Source organism: Lepidochelys kempii, chromosome 2, assembly GCF_965140265.1.
Source record: "Lepidochelys kempii isolate rLepKem1 chromosome 2, rLepKem1.hap2, whole genome shotgun sequence".
Lineage (NCBI taxonomy): Eukaryota > Metazoa > Chordata > Testudines > Cheloniidae > Lepidochelys > Lepidochelys kempii.
This window is the reverse complement of record NC_133257.1, coordinates 179,353,728-179,370,891: the sequence shown is the minus strand read 5'-3', so window position 1 is coordinate 179,370,891 and position 17,164 is coordinate 179,353,728. Positions and strand designations below refer to the sequence as shown.

The 17,164-nt window shown below is 41.0% G+C and overlaps 1 protein-coding gene across 5 annotated transcripts in view; it reads right to left on the bottom strand.

The window, feature by feature from the left end:
- The window catches only part of AMPH (amphiphysin), a 171,656-nt gene that overhangs the window by 92,865 nt on the left and 61,627 nt on the right, over positions 1–17,164 (bottom strand). For all 5 annotated transcript variants that reach the window (XM_073332856.1, XM_073332859.1, XM_073332857.1 and 2 more), the window contains exon 2: positions 163–243. In XM_073332856.1, the coding sequence (XP_073188957.1) occupies positions 163–243 (81 nt within the window). The remainder of the gene's footprint in view (positions 1–162; positions 244–17,164) is intronic.

Sequence of the window (17,164 nt, the reverse complement as noted above, 5' to 3'; positions counted from 1 at the left end):
GAACTGGGTTTTGTTTACATGAGGACTGCTGGATGAAATCCTTTAACTGTAAATCTTCACACAATGTGTCTGACCTGTTGCCAGAAAGCATGTTCATCACAATCAATGAATTCAAATACACCCCAATGTTTTGGTGTTACACAAACCAAACAAGAAACTGACCTCTTGTCGTTTGAAGTTTTGAATATATTCTTCAAATTGTTCATCTTTTGTTTCATCAGCTTTCCCTAGCTTTTGAAGTACCTAAATTGGAAAGAAGAAAAAAAAAGAATTGCATTATGTCTAGTAAGGAGAATATTTGGAGTCACAATAGAACAAAATCTTGACTTGAACTGCCTCTGTTCTCACCAGAGCTGCTGTTATGTTTTAATGGCATTTTACTTTTTAGTTGTGGTGTGCACTACAATGTATAATCTGTCTCCAAAGTACATACATGATACTACTACCTTTGCAAAAAATAAAGGAAGATTATAGACACAAAACTCTGAAACATTTTGTGTGTGTGTGGGAGGAAGAGTGTGCATACATGGAATGTGTGGAGTTCTTGCTCCCCTTTTATGAAGCAATACATATTTCTGACACTGAAATAACCCCAAGGTTCAAAGAAAGAGAGAGATTTTCTGGAAACATCAGCTTCAGTCTGAGTGTGATGGAGCAAAGATCAAAATTCATAGACCTTTTCTACATCTTATGGCTCATCCTATGTTACGCTATTAACACGATCCTGATTTGTATGGCTTTTAACAAGAAATATAGAGTGAAAAACTGAAAATCACAAATAACTATTTTAAACTTGTACTGGAATTGGTATTTAGTCCTCCCATTCATTCAAACGTACTTTATTATGAGTGTTATATATTAGAGATTTGTAGCAGGGCTAGTCATGTGATAATAATTTGGAAAACCATGCAATCCTGCTATACTTTTCATCTGTTTGCCTACCTACATGCACTCGATCATTAAAATCCCTCTCCTCAGCTCTTATTTTAATATTCCAAACAAAAGTTTAATTCTTTCCCCCAAAGTGTGGAATTTCTCTACAATTTAATTTATTTATTTATACACACACACACACACATACATATATACAAGGGGTGAAATCCTGGCACCATTGAAACCAATGGTAAAACTTTACTGACTTCAGTGAAGCCAAGATTTTACCAGAGGTGTGTAGCTGTTGGCCCTGCCACTAAAAATCTTCCAGAGTTTCCTACATCAGGGGACAAGCACAAATGGCAGAGACAGGGCAGAAATATAAACAATGAATTAGCAACATCTCCTAGTCTGCGGAAAACAAGTACTTTATGCACCTGATCCACTCATTATCTTCTCTCTAATTTCCACTAATCATGCCTTGGACTGGTTAGAGGCCACAAAAACTGGGCCAGTAAAGGAGAACAGAAGTGCAGCACGGCTGGTAATGATGATAAAGGTGAATGTACTGTATGCCAATACCTTGCAATATCTTGGACAAACCTTAAACTTAATTCAATAAGTATTTTAGGAGTTCACTGTATTAAAAATGCAAATGTTCATGTACTGTTGAGGGATTGTATGTATTTCCATGGGGGCGGGGGACCACAGCCTCCCAGGAACTAAGTGGAGGTTGGTCAGGTAAACGATTTAGGTGGGTGGTTAGCAAATTCACACAGAGAGCCTCCAGACAGCTACGACCACCTGAAGAGAATCTCACCTATACTGGTTCAAACTGGATTTTTGGGGACCAACAGACAAAGAAAGGAATTTTGGTTAAATAGCTTGAGTTAAAAGTGACTTGGGGACTTCCTTCTGATCCAGCAAACAGACAGGAGCTCTGGTTCAATGGAGGGTGTATCCCCCAATCCTTAGGGAAGAACTTTCAAATACTGAGAGCCCATAAGGCTGATGGTGCTTGTTCTGAGCTGAACCTGTGATGAACTTGTGACCACAGGGAGAACCCCTAGATAGAGTTTGAAGGACTGTTCACTGGCCGGAGACCTTGTGGAGTTGGGGTGATCTGTGGTAAGCTTATTAGCATGCATGTATTGTGTTAGTAGGTTTTCTCTGAATGCTTTCATTTTAAGAATAAATGTGCTTGCTTACATAGAGCTGTGTGATAACCTAACTGTGGCAATCATGCTATGTACCATCTCTGAGGAGAGAAGTGAAGCAGGCCTGCTTAGGCAGTCTGTCTTTTGCTGGGGATATCACAGTATAGTCAGGGAACTGTGCAGCCTGCAAATACCCTTGGGAAGGGAGGCCCAGGTCTCCACCCAAAAGAGGTGACAGCTGACAAGCCAGGGGCCTAAAGTAGATGCATTTATTGGACCACAGAAGGGGAATACAGGTGCAGCTGCCCTGAACTGTGACACAATGATGATTATGATATTGTTAATGCACTGAAGGTAGTTTCTGACATATCCACTATAGGCAGATACTGAAGAGTTAGGAGTAAGGACAAATAATTTTAAAAGCTAGTAGTTTACTGGTCTTAAGCACGTTTTAGATTTCTGTTAATCTCAGTTGTATTTTTTAGCCTGTTGTGACTGGTCACTGGTCAACTTTCCTCACCAAACACTCACCAACTTCCTGTGCATCACATCTTTATGCACGTTGACAGAAGAAAACTGAATCTTTGACAAAGATGGAGCAAATGAAGCCACTTGAATCACGTCTAGAAGCAGTCACATGCTAGCTACCAAAAATAATTATATAGCCCACATTACTGTAGTATCTGAGTGCTTCAATCTTTCAGAACATAAGAATGGCCATACTGGATCAAACCAAAGGTCCTTTCGGCCCAGTATCCTGTCTGCTGACAGTGGCCAATGCCAGGTGCCTCAGAGGGAGGGAACCTAACAGGTAATGATCAAGTGTCTCTCCTGCCATCCATCTCCACCCTCTGACAAACAGAGGTTAGGAACACCATTCCTTACCCATCCTGGTTAATAGCCATTAATGGACTTAACCTCCATGAATTTATCCAGTTCTCTTTTAAACCCTGTTATAGTCCTAGCCTTCATAACCTCCTCAGGCAAGGAGTTCCACAGGTTGACTGTGCGCTGTGTGAACAACTTCCTTTTATTTGTTTTAAACCTGCTGCCCATTAATTTCATTTGGTGGCCCCTAGTTCTTATATTATGGGAACAAGTAAATAACTTTTCCTTATTCCCTTTCTCCACACCACTCATGATTTTTATATACCTCTATCATCTCCCCCCTTAGTCTCCTCTTTTCCAAGCTGAAAAGTCCTAGCCTCTTTAAACTCACCATGTATTGGACCCATTCCAAACCCTTAATCATTTTAGTTGCCCTTTGCTGAACTTTTTCTAATGCCAGTATATCTTTTTTGGGATGAGGAGACCACATCTGTACGCAGTATTCAAGATGTGGGCGTACCATGTATATATCCTCACCACATGCCTGTGAGGTGGGGAATGGGGGAAGTATAATTATCTTAATTTTACAGATGGGGAGCTGAGCGATAGAATGCTTAACGACTTGCCCAAAGTCACACAAAATCTGCAGCAGAACAGAGAATCAAAATTGGATCTCCTGAGTCCCACGCTAGAGCCCTCACCATTGGACCATCTATCCAATCTCGCTTTCTTCAGGATTAGCATATTTTCCTGAAAATAAATGGTATTGCAGACAAATAGGAGAGGGTGCATGGGAGACCCAGAGGTACCAGAGAGCTACATTTTAGTGAAACCATGTATGGGATTGCAAAGTTAGGGGAAAAATTCAAAATGTTTAAGACTATCTTGATCTATGAAAGAGTGCCACATAGGAAAGCCACATTTTCTACACAGCTTGGACTACTGACCAGAGTAATATATCCAAGTCATACAAATAAGAAGTTAGCAGGTAGAATAAACAGAGACTCAGTTACTTGTGGTATGAGTAATAACCAAGTGAAAGCAAGGTTATTGCAGGAAATTGACTTGCCTTTATAAAGAAAAGTCGAAATTTGCTTTAGACTGTGTTTACCAAATGAAAGGTTAACAAACAGTGAAAAAAATGAAGTGCATCCAATTAAAAATGTATAGCAAGGAAAGAATGTTAAAAAAAATGGGGAATAAAAGGTTAGTTTGCAATAAATACAGGAAGCAATCATGAGTGCACTGTCATCCAAGGCATAAGAGCAACCATTTTCTAAGTGTGCTGCTCAGCTCCAAGCACAACTTTCAAAGAAATACAAAAGCAAAATACTTTCACGAACATACAGCATTGATGGTGAAAATGATGATATTACAGAAACGAGAGGTGTTAAGTTGAGTCTCTTTGTACATTTACAAAACAAAGCAAGAGTCTAAAACAGATTGGTGTGTACACCAGTAATAAATGAGCAAAAAGTGATTTTTTAAAAAAAAGACTAGCACTTGCAATGTAATCTCAGAAAAAGTATACAAAATAATCAGTGAATATCCAATTTTATAAGGGGCACAGAGGTGCAAAAGTAAAACCATGCAGGCATGTCATATAAGGACAGATACCACTTAAAAGAGTTTGGAACAGCGGAAAAGGAAGTCCCAGGCTCTGCTCAGGTTAACAGCAATTTGCACATGCAGATGACCAAATAGGCATACAACTTGTAAAAACAAGGATGCAAAAGAAATTATTAAAATATTTGATGAGATGTTTAATGGACTAGGTTCAGGTTATAACTCATTAATAGGACTGTCAAGATATTTAAAAAATTAATTGTTATTAATCACACTGTTAAACAATAGAATACCATTTAAATATTTTTCAATGTTTTCTATATTTTCAAATACATTGATTTCAATTACAACAATACAAAGTGTACAATGCTCACTTTATTTTTGATTTAAAATATTTCCACTCTAAAAAACAAAAGAAATAGTATTTTTCAATTAATCTAATACAAGTACTGTTGTGCAATCTCTTTATCATGGAAGTTGAACTTACAAATGTAAAATTATGTACAAAAAATAACTGCATTCAAATGTAAAACTGTAGAGCCTACAAGTCCACTCAGTCTGACTTCTTGTTCAGCCAATCGCTCAGACAAACAAGTTTGTTTACATTTGCAGGAGATAATGCTGCCCATTTCTCATTTACAAGGTCACCTGAAAGTGAGTACAGGCATTCGTATTGAACTATCATAGCTGGCGTCACAAGATAATTACATGCCAGATGGGCTAAAGATTCATATGTCCCTTCATGATTCAACCACCATTTCAGAGGACATGAGTCCATGCTGATAACAGGCTCTGCTCCATAATGATCCAAAGTAGTGTGGACCAATACATGTTCATTTTCATCCGCTGAGTCAGATGCCACCAGCAGAAGGTTGATTTCTTTTTTTGGACTTTTGGGTTCTGTAGTTTCTGCATCAGCGTGTCGCTCTTTTAAGACTTCTGAAAGCATGCTCCATACCTCGTCCCTCTCAGATTTTGGAAGGCACTTCAGATTTTTAAACCTTGGGTTGAATGCTGTAGAAATCTCACATTAGTACCTTCTTTGCATTTTTCAAATCTGCAGTGAAAGTGTTCTTAAAATGAACAACATGTGCTGGGTCATCATCCAAGACTGCTAAAACATGAAATATATGGCAGAATGCACATAAAATAGAGCAGGGGACATACAATTCTCCCCCAAGGAGTGCAGTCACAAATTGAATAAATACATTATTTTTTTAATGAGCGTCATCAGCATGGAAGCATGTCCTCTGGAATGGTGGCTGAAGCATGAAGGGGCATACGAATGTTTAGCATATCTGGCACCTAAATACCTTGCAATGTTGGCTGCAAAAGTGCCATGCAAACGCCTGTTTTCCCTTCTGTTGACATTGTAAATAAGAAGAGGGCAGCATTATCTCCTGTAAATGTAAACAAATTTGTTTCTCTTAGCAATTGGCTGAACAAGAAATAGGACTGAGTGGACTTGCAGGCTCTAAAGTTTTACACATTTTATTTTTTGAGTGCAATTATGTAACAAAAAACCCCCTAAGTTTGTAAGTTGCACTTTTACAATAAAGAGATTGCACTACAGTACTTGTATGAGGTAAATTGAAAAATACTATTTCTTTTGTTTATAATTTTTACAGTGCAAATAGGTGTAATCAAAAATAATACATAAAGTGATACTTGTACACTGTGTATTGTAATTGAAATTAATATATTTGAAATTGTAGAAAAACATGCAAAATATTTAATACATTTTAATTGGTATTCTATTATTTAACAGTGCGATTAAAACTGCGATTAATTGTGATTAACTTTTTTTAGTTGTGATTCATTTTTTTGAGTTAATCACGTGAGTTAACTGCGAGTAATCAACCAGTCCTACTCATTAATATAGATATCAGCATGCCACATAAAGTCCCATTAGTATTGAGAATAAAGTAAATGCTGAATTTGATCAGCTAGTAAAACTAGACGTTATTGAGTGAACGGACACCAACTGATTGGATTAGGAGTATGGTCACCATAATAAAACCAAACAATTTAACAATCTGTATAGACCTAGACAATTTGAATAAGGCCATCAAAAGAGAATGCTGTTGCTTGCAAACAGTTATAAAGAGGACACGTCTAGTCTTCAAAATGAAAGATTATTTTCATTTTTGGATGCAAGCCAAGGGTTTTGTCAGGTTTAACTCAATACAGTAATGTAAAATTCTGCATCTCCAACCAACCTTTTGGTAGATATATGATTGAGCAACTGCCCGTCTAGATTCCCCGAGCAACTGAGGTCTATGAAATTTAGAGCCACCCTCTCTTGCACCCAAACCCCAACCAAAATTTACAGCCCAAGATCTTAGTTGATGCAAACTCACATCGGTTGGGGGCTGCCCCGATACAAAACATATTTCCAATAGGATACACTTTCAAGCACTGACTAAAATACAAAAGAACAAAAGAAATTCTAAGATTGAAAAAGAAATTCTGGCAATAGTTTCGGGTTGTGAGCAGTTCCATGAATACAGTTATAGGCAGAAATCGGTTAAGGTCAAAACAGACCATATGGAAGCCATTTTACAGAAACTAAAGTGCAAAGTATCACAAATACTGCAGAAAATAATCACAAAACTGTAAAAGTATTGCTTCGATGTGAAAAACAGGTTTGGAAAGGAGCTTCTTATAATGGACATGTTTTCAAGAATGCCTATTCATTAGAAAAGCAAGGAACTGCAGGAGGAGGAGTTTGAAGTAAATACAGGGTGAAAGTAAGGCGTTATGAGCCGCTACGGCATACCGATAAAAAGTGGCTGCCGCTACCAGCCCCTACCGCCTTACTTTAAAGTGCTGCCATGGCAAAGGACCCTATTTAAAGCGCTGCCATGGCAGCGCTTTATTGTCGCTGCCCCTTTTACACCCCCCAGGCTGCCAGTGGAGGGGGGAGGTGGGGCAAAAGGAGAAGCTGCCCCGGGAAAGGTAATTTAAAAGGGCCCGGGGCTCTGGCTGCTGCTGCCCGGGCCCTTTAAATCGCCACTGGAGGGCCCTTTAAATCGCCCGGCCCCTTCTGCCTGAGGCCCCGCCCCTTCCAGGGGGCCGGAGCCAGCCCCCATACCTGTAAGTTTTCAATTTTACTTTCATGCCTGAGTAAATATGACTGTAGTTCAGTTGTACCCATTGCTAAACTAATGTGTGATGTCTCAGAAGGAAAACACAAAACACAGAATGACTCAATTTCAAAGCAGCCTAAGAGTAACTCTAAATCAGTGGACACCAACCGGTAGATCACAATCGACTGGTCGATCCTGCAGCCTCTGACAGTCGATCGTGATCTCCAGCCACTAAAAGTCTGGCGGCGCAGTGGGGCTAAGGCAGGCTCCCTAGCCCCGCGCTGCTCCTGGAAGCAGCCAACCCACCCCTAAGGCCCCAGGGGGGCAAGGGGTCTCCATGCATTGCTCCTGCCTGCAAGCACCGTCCTGACAGCTCCCATTGGCCGGGAATGGGGAACTGTGGCCAATGGGAGCTGCAGGGGCAGTGCCTGAAGAGAGGGGCAGAACATGGAGCCACGTCCCCTCCTCCACCAAGGGGCTGCAGGGGTGTGATGGCCACTTCCAGGAGCGGCATGGAACTGGGGCAGGCAGGGACCCTGCCTTAGCCCCACTCTGCCATCGACTGGAAGCTGTCCAAGGTAAGTGCCACCCTGCGGGATCCTGCACCCCTCCCACACCCCAACCCTCAGCCCTGAGCCCCCTCCTACAGCCAGAACCCCATACCCCCACTTGCATCCCAACACTCTGCCCCAGCCCAGAGTGCCCTCCTCCAAACTCCCTCCCAGAGCCCACACCCCGCATCCCCTCCTGCATCCAAACCCCCTCCCCCAGCCTCAGCCCAGCCCAGAGCCCCCTCCCACACTCGAAAACCCTTGGCCCCAGCCCAGAGCCCACACCCTGCTCCCACACCCAACCCCCTGCCCCAGCCTGATGAAAGTGAGTGATGGTGGGGGACAGCAAGTGATGGAGGGAGTGGGGATAGAGAGAGTGGGGCGGGACCTCAGGGATGGGGCGGGGTAGATCCTGGGTTCCACTCAAATTCAAAAAGTGATCTTGTACATAAAAAGGTTGGAGACGACTACTCTAAACAGATGACCAACAGAACACCTTGAAACATAGCTATTTAGGACTATGGAGATGAAATGGTTTCATGTGATTGGATTCTGCACAAAGGACCCAGTATCATAAAACCACAAAGAATCAAGCTAGAAAATGCTATGCATAATCCACAGTGCCCATGTGGTATTGAGAAGCATCAGACTAAAGCCAAATGTGGCCTGCTATAGCCAGGCATAAATGTTGCCTCTGAAGACATTCTATCCAAGCATGAAATCTGCAAAAAAACCAGATCCAAAGCCCACCATCTCTCATTCACTTCAATGGACATTGAATGAAACCCTAAACAGAGAAAACAGAATGCAAAAGAGCCACTGAAATGACAGGAAAATCCTGATTTCTGACAATTGACTTTGGGGCAACTACAACAGAACTATACATCAGTAAACAAGCACAAAAGAAATATTACAACAAGATTGTCTCACAGTTATCCCTACTGAAAAGGGGAACAGGACAAGGCAGTTTGTGATGTGCTTTGGTGAACCATGTTACAGTATCTAGATGTAAGGTATATCTATATACAAGACACTTATTTCAATTGTCTGCTTTTCTGTTTGGCAAATTTCAGAAAAATGTCATGTTTTGGCATGATGATTCTAAGAACAATTTTGTCCAGGTCTGTTACGTCTCCTGGCCCTGATTCCTTGCCAATAATGATTCCTCAACGTGGAAAGAAAGGAAGATGTAAGTTTCCTGATTGTTTTGCTTTCATTTATATGTTAGGATTAAAAACAATTACTATACCATTACTCTACAGATTTAATAAAAACAGTCCCTTAGACATCTGCTTAAATTCTTCCTGCAATTGTTTATTGTGGGCCTTATGCAGTATAAAATATAAAAATAGGTATACTTCAAATTTCTGTAACAACTTCCACTGAAATATCTCAAATCGTTTTAAAAGCATTATTGAACTGTACTCCGATATGGGGAGTATTATTTGTTATAGATAGGGAAACAGACACAGAGAGATCAACAAGGCCAATATTTTCCAAATTACGTACCAAAAGGAAATCAAGTCATTTATTTAAATGCCTACATTGAGGCACCATCATTTAAAATTTTTGGTCTATTGGCTGGATAGCATAAGAGAGTATCAGCCTGCTATTACTTCTAGCTAATCAATTTAGCCTTTTAGCTTAAGTGGTAGAATCCTGTCCTTTGGAGTTTGATTCAATCCCAGTTCATAGCTGAACCAGGAGGTCATTACATCATGTTTTATGTAATGTTAATAACTTAATTAACTGGCTCTTAGTACCCAAAACATATCTAAATGAGTTAAAATGTTCATTATTTAATTAGGAAAAAATACACACATATGCAAATAGCATTTTATCTTCATTTCAACTATATAAATATAGCCTGGTTTCATCAGGTACAGCTTCCATTGCCTGGAATAGGAGTTGTGTTTGATTATCCCAGGGCTGAATTTCATCCTTCGTTTTCTTCACTCCTACCACCTCCAAGAGCACTAGGTTATTCTTGGACCATATTATTATGTTGCCATTGTTTTTTGGCAGTGCCATCAGCTGACGACTGCAGAATGTTTGCACAGGCCTCAATTTTCATTAATTCATACTCCATGACTGTGAAAAAATCCATTTGTCATTTATTCAAAGCTAACATCTGAAAAGCTAACATCTGTCAAACCATTTAAAACAACAGCATACACTTCAGTGTTTATCAAAGAAGAGCTGTGGAAGGCTTGGAAGAATATCGCAGCAAACCTCTTCACTGATAAATAACTGCTCTTTGTCCCCTTGATATTTTATCAAGTGACTTCCTATAATAGAGCTACTTCAGGCATGCTTGAGGACTGCACTTAGCAACCCTGCTAACAGAGTAGCTGAATCAGCAACGATGATGCACTGGACTGTTTTTCAAATATCAAGAAGAACCATTGACATGTAAAGCACAGAACCAATCTGGAAAGCCTGCTCCGTATCACTAATGAACAAGCAATAACCCTCCAGTCCAGAGTGTGCAGGAGACTTTCCTGATTTCCCCCACCCTCACACACACACACAAATTATTACATGTTCAGAAGATGACACCGAGGAGCAAAGCTGACAAATTTACACCTGTTCAGTCACTGAAAACAAAGAAATGGAAAATTTAAGAAAAGCAGCTAACCTCACATGCGCTCTTCCTAGACATCATACATGCAAAGCAAAAAATTGTTCTAAGGCAGTAGTTCTCAACCATGGGTATGTGTACCTCTGGGGGCTCACAGAGGTCTTCCACGGGATACATCAACTCGTCTAGATATTTGCCTAGTTTTACAATGGGCTACATAAAAAGCACCAGCAAAGTCAGTACAAACTAAAGTTTCATATAGATAACGACTTATTTATACTGCTAAGTACAATATTTATATTCCAATTGATTTATTTTATAATTACATGATAAAAATGAGAAAGTAAACCATTTTTCAGTAATGGTGTGCTGTGACACTTGTGTATTTTTATGTCTGATTTTGTAAGCAACTAGTTTTTAAGTGAGGTGAAACTTGGGGGTACACAAGACAAATCAGACTCCTGAAAGGGGTACAGTAGTCTGGAAAGGTTGGGAGCCACTGCTCTAAGGAACACTCCCAATAACCTATCTTAACTGACCTGTTTACACTGAGCCCAAGGCTTCCAGTACAATTTTGTTTGACTTTTAGCTAAAGATTTCTTCTACCACAGCACCAAGTTTACTGAATTAATGCTGTAGAGAAAACCTGACTTCTTTTGATAAACAACAGCAAATCCCTTTGCTACTGAATGTAGCAGTTCATGCTGGGCTCCTCTGAGCTTTAGGACACCAAACACTTCAGTGGCCATCCAGGAAGCAGTTATGCTCCTGCATATTTCACTGCAGAGGTATCTGCATTTCAATGGTTTTATATGAACATAATTTGCAGAGTACCATGGGAAGCTCCAGGATAAAAAGCTCTGTACAAATGTAAACCAATTGGCTGATCCATTCTCCTGAGTCAGGAAGCCTGAAGACTTACTTTACTGAAGGCTACATTTCTACTGTTAATTTTATGCCACCCTTTGTTAGTGTTTTGTGTATCATAAAGGGCCATGGGAACAGTTAGTTAACAAACAAGAACAGCACTTCTATACTATTCATACAAGCATAAAATACTGTGATGTAGAACTGTTCTATTAATCAAAATAAGCACTGAAAATGTGAGCTTTGTACACAGCCTAAATGACAAAATGTGCAAATTATGCCATGGGAAAACTAATGACTATGATAACCTTTTATAGGAATTACAAAACACATTTATACATCATTCTGCAGATGACATAAGGATTCACTAGGGAGCAACACTGAACAAATGTCATCAACAACACACAAAAAGTAAGGCACAAGCTTTCTTGGCTAGTGATTGATTGGTATACGAAATTATCGACGTCATTTTTGTACGAGAGTAGAGCAGCAGTATGGATTCAGAATACTTTGGAAGACGGACTTGAGCCTGATTAATTTTTGATGGTAATGACAATCAATACCTGTTGGTATTTTCAAAGGTTTATTTGAGAGGTGGTTACGGATTTTTTTTTTTAAGTTAAAGATGCGTTTAAGGACAGTAGTCACTTGTTTAACACAACAGTGTATTGTTGGGCTGTGATGGATAGACCCCAAAACACATATGCAAACAGGGGGTTAATACCTGGTCCTGTGTAAATAGACACCCTCGTAAAATCTAACTGGATTATACAGGATGGCAGCCACCTGCTAATGTGATTGTAAGAGATCCAGCAGGACAGCTTAGCTGGTCAGCAGGAATTCAAGGAGAATCGGGAAGGGGATGAGCCTCAGACCTGGTTTCCAGGTGAGAGGGCAGGGATATATACAGTAGTAGCAGTGTCTCCCCAGCAACTTTTTCTGTTCACTGTCTTTCTGATGGCTGCCCCTCTGTGCCTTTTCATAGAATCATAGAATATCAGGGTTGGAAGGGACCTCAGGAGGTCAACTAGTCTAACCCTCTGCTCAAAGCAGGACCAATCCCCAATTAAATCATCCCAGCCAAGGCTTTGTCAAGCCTGACCTTAAAAACTTCTAAGGAAGGAGATTCTACCACCTCCCTAGGTAACGCATTCCAGTGTTTCACCACCCTCCTAGTGAAAAAGTTTTTCCTAATATCCAACCTAAATCTCCCCCACTGCAACTTGAGACCATTACTCCTTGTCCTGTCCTCTTCTACCGCTGAGAATAGTCTAGAACCATCCTCTCTGGAACCACCTCTCAGGTAATTGAAAGCAGCAATCAAATCCCCCCTCATTCTTCTCTTCTGCAGACTAAACAATCCCAGTTCCCTCAGCCTCTCCTCATAACTCATGTGTTCCAGACCCCTAATCATTTTTGTTGCCCTTCGCTGGACTCTCTCCAATTTATCCACATCCTTCTTGTAGTGTGGGGCCCAAAACTGGACACAGTACTCCAGATGAGGCCTCACCAATGTTGAATAGAGGGGGACGATCACGTCCCTCGATCTGCTCGCTATGCCCCTACTTATATATCCCAAAATGCCATTGGCCTTCTTGGCAACAAGGGCACACTGCTGACTCATATCCAGCTTCTTGTCCACTGTCACCCCAGGTCCTTTTCCGCAGCATTCCTTTTACAGCATTTAAAATAGTACTCCCCTCTCATCTACTAATGTTTCATCAAATACTTACCACATGAGTGCTGTGAGTATGCAGAAGGGTACTGTCTATAACAAAATGTTAAGACTGCATTGTAAACCCTGGATGGCTTCAAAGAGTTCCGGTTTACTCTGAAAAGTAGCATAAGGAACACAATTTTTTCAAACTGCTTACCTAATCAATGTTCCCCAGCCAGTTGTGTCTGACTTGCCTGTGAAAGGCAGAGCAGAGCACCCATCCAAAGGAGGAGGTGCTGGAATGGAATACAGCTGAGGAGTCTCACAGGGATGTGATTAGGAGGAGGACGTCAACCAAAATGAAGACTATCAAGGCGTTGTAGGTAGCGGAGAGCCAAGAAAAGATGTGAGAGAGGAAGAACCCTGTGCAGGTTGGGGGAAAGCTAGTGCAGAGAAGCCATCATGAGATTTAGGAAGGAAGAGATAGGTATAAAAAAGTCACAGAAGGGCTTCAGGGTCCTGATATCTGCCATGTTCAGAATGCACACATTAGGAAGAGAGAGCTGAATAGAAGAGAGAGGAGGATGAGGAGTCATAGAGGCATCTCAAGGAACTGGAGAAGCTGCCTACCCTGCTTTCTTTTGCTACAGCTGTTTCTGCACCTGTAGGTCCTGCCACTTCATACAAAGACTTATTCGATCCTTTTTGACTGAACAAGAGCATGCTGTGATATCTCAAACGTAACTGCCCAACCACATAGTAACAGCATAACCAAATGCATTTCTATGCCTTTCACTGCATCCCAAACAAATCACAAGACCACTCTTGTGAATTAATGAATATCCAAACAAACTATCTCACTCCCGCCTGATATTTGCTCATTTGGCTGAAAAGTGACTTGGATGTTTCCCATTAGCGTGCCTACTGAAAGACTGTTTAGATCAGCAGTATATGTAGTCTCACCACACTGATGTTTAAATCCACCCAGCACAACATATAGTTCTTTTATCCAAAAATTCAATATTTTCCCACTTGATACTGACCAAAACCAAGAACAAAAAACTAATAACCTAACCCAGTTACTCTGCACAGTCTTGGTAGCACATTTCCATTGCTTTGGACAGAGCATTCTGTGGAAGAGACACTACTGCCAAAGTCTCCGTCAAAGACCATAGGAACATTGGCAGGAGGATGGAGTATATGATCTTTATAAAACTTGTCCATCTCTCAGTTGCATGGGTCTAGGACTAATAATTTCATAACTGAAATGAAACCTAGTACAAAGTTTCTTTTTTTACAGCAGTGTACCGTGAGGAAAAAATTAACAGACTGAAATATTGTGTCTCCTCCACAGTAAGAACCCTTAAGTTTATCATACTACAATTAACTTAGTACAGTTTATCTTCCTGTGGTTCACAGTAGCAGTACCTGACTGGGAAGATGGTATCTCGAAATGAATCAAGTTTCTCTTGTGCCAAGAACAGAACACCAATTATAAAGCCTTAATTTAATTGTGGCTGGCATAGTTTCACTCTCTTAATTAGACATTCAAATTCTATTCGGAGGGGGAGGGGGAAAGAACTCAGTCATTTCCAAATTTTATCTCTGAGTTAAAAACTTCAATGTACCAAGCATAAGAGGTTTCCTTATCTCAGTTGGGAGACTGTCATAAATATAAAGGGAAGGGTAAACCCCTTTGAAATCCCTCCTGGCCAGGGGAAAGCTCCTCTCACCTGTAAAGGGTTAAGAAGTTAAAGGTAACCTCGCTGGCACCTGACCAAAATGACCAATGAGGAGACAAGATACTTTCAAAAGCTGGGAGGAGGGAGAGAAACAAAGGGTCTGTGTGTCTGTCTATATGCTGGTTTTCTGCTGGGCATAGACCAGGAATGGAGTATTAGAACTTTTAGTAAGTAATCTAGCTAGGTATGTGTTAGATTATGATTTCTTTAAATGGCTGAGAAAAGAATTGTGCTGAATAGAATAACTATTTCTGTCTGTGTATCTTTTTTGTAACTTAAGGTTTTGCCTAGAGGGGTTCTCTATGTTTTTGAATCTAATTACCCTGTAAGATATCTACCATCCTGATTTTACAGGGGGGATTTCTTTATTTCTATTTACTTCTATTTTTATTAAAAGCCTTCTTGTAAGAAAACTGAATGCTTTTTCATTGTTCTCAGATCCAAGGGTTTGGGTCTGTGGTCACCTATGCAAATTGGTGAGGCTTTTTATCCAACATTTCCCAGGAAAGGGGGGGGTGCAAGTGTTGGGAGGATTGTTCATTGTTCTTAAGATCCAAGGGTCTGGGTCTGTAGTCACCTAGGCAAATTGGTGAGGCTTTTTACCAAACCTTGTCCAGGAAGTGGGGTGCAAGGTTTTGGGAAGTATTTTGGGGAGAAAGACGCGTCCAAACAGCTCTTCCCCAGTAACCAGTATTAGTTTGGTGGTGGTAGCGGCCAATCCAAGGACAAAGGGTGGAATATTTTGTACCTTGGGGAAGTTTTGACCTAAGCTGGTAAAGATAAGCTTAGGAGGTTTTTCATGCAGGTCCCCACATCTGTACCCTAGAGTTCAGAGTGGGGGAGGAACCTTGACAGAGACAAATGAAACTGTTTCACCTGGTCTCTTTTTTTAAATCACTAGTCAAAACTAAAGAATACTTTAATGATGATGGACCTTGAATTTAAAACTCCATTGTTGATCATATCAGTCTCTACTGAATCACAATATATATTTTGCACCTTCATGTTACTTTCTGCAGTTCAGCTGATAACAGTTTTAGTGGACTAAGCAATCTGTAAGTAAACCAATCTTTAGATTTAATGGTGCTTTTTAACATATATCTGGCTTAAATCCACAATGTGGCATCTGGTTCTTAACAGCCAAACCCTTTCCCTTAGTTTTAGTCAAGTCCACCAACCTGATCTAATTTATGTCCAAGGTACCTTGGGTTTGGCACTTACAAGAAGAGAATTTGAATATGTGGTTTCCTTCTTAGAATTTACATGAAGTTGGGACCAACCCAGCTAGAACAACACCGCATACATGAAGTTGGTAGTCAGCATTCAATAACATCATATTCATCTTTAGGACATTTCCAATCGTGTAAGAGCTGGAGGTTGTTAGGATGGTATTCATGTTATTCAGTTGCTAGAGAAGGTGAGCTATGGTAGTTTGGTGGTAGAACTGGTCAGAAAATTTCAGGAAGGTCAAAATTTCTATGAAAATTGGCAAAAAAATCATTTTTTTTTATTAGCTGTAACTGAAGGTGACTTTTCCATTTTCCAAGATAGTTCTTTATAAGACTGTCTGCAAGCATTTGGGGGAGTGCTCAGATTTTAATATTATCAGATCAGAGATCAGTATTCTTGGACCCAACCAGATGCCCCTCATTAGCTGCTGTGTATTGTGACTGGGTCGGGTCAGATGGCTATAGGAGAGTAATCCTATTGGGATCCGGGAAGTGGGTGGGCAAAGCCTGCCCACTGCACCCGAGGGTGGGGGGGTCCAGCAGCCGGCCAGCAACTAGGTAGCAGAGAAGGAGGGTGTGGTGTCTGGCCCAGCCAGGGGAGTAGCTGGAACAGTAACAGCAGCAGGGAGAGCCCAGGGCCTAACACCAGCAGCAGCAGCAGTATCAGCAGCAGGAGCAGCAGCTCTCTCCCTCCTTCTCCCTCCAGGCCAGCTGGCTATAGGAGAGTAATAGAAGGCAGATATATTAGGGCTAATCAGGGCACCTGGGTTTTAAAAAGGAGCTCACTTCAGTTTGTGGTGTGCATGTGAGGAGCTGGGAGCAAGAGGCACTAGGAGCTGAGAGTGAGAACGTGGACTGTTGGAGGACTGAGGTGTACAAGCATTATCAGACACCAGGGGAAAGGTCCTATGGTGAGGATAAAGAAGGTGTTGGGAGGAGGCCATGGGGAAGTAGCCCAGGGAGTTGTAGCTGTCACACAGCTGTTCCAGGAGGCACTCTAGACAGCTGCATTCCACAGGACCCT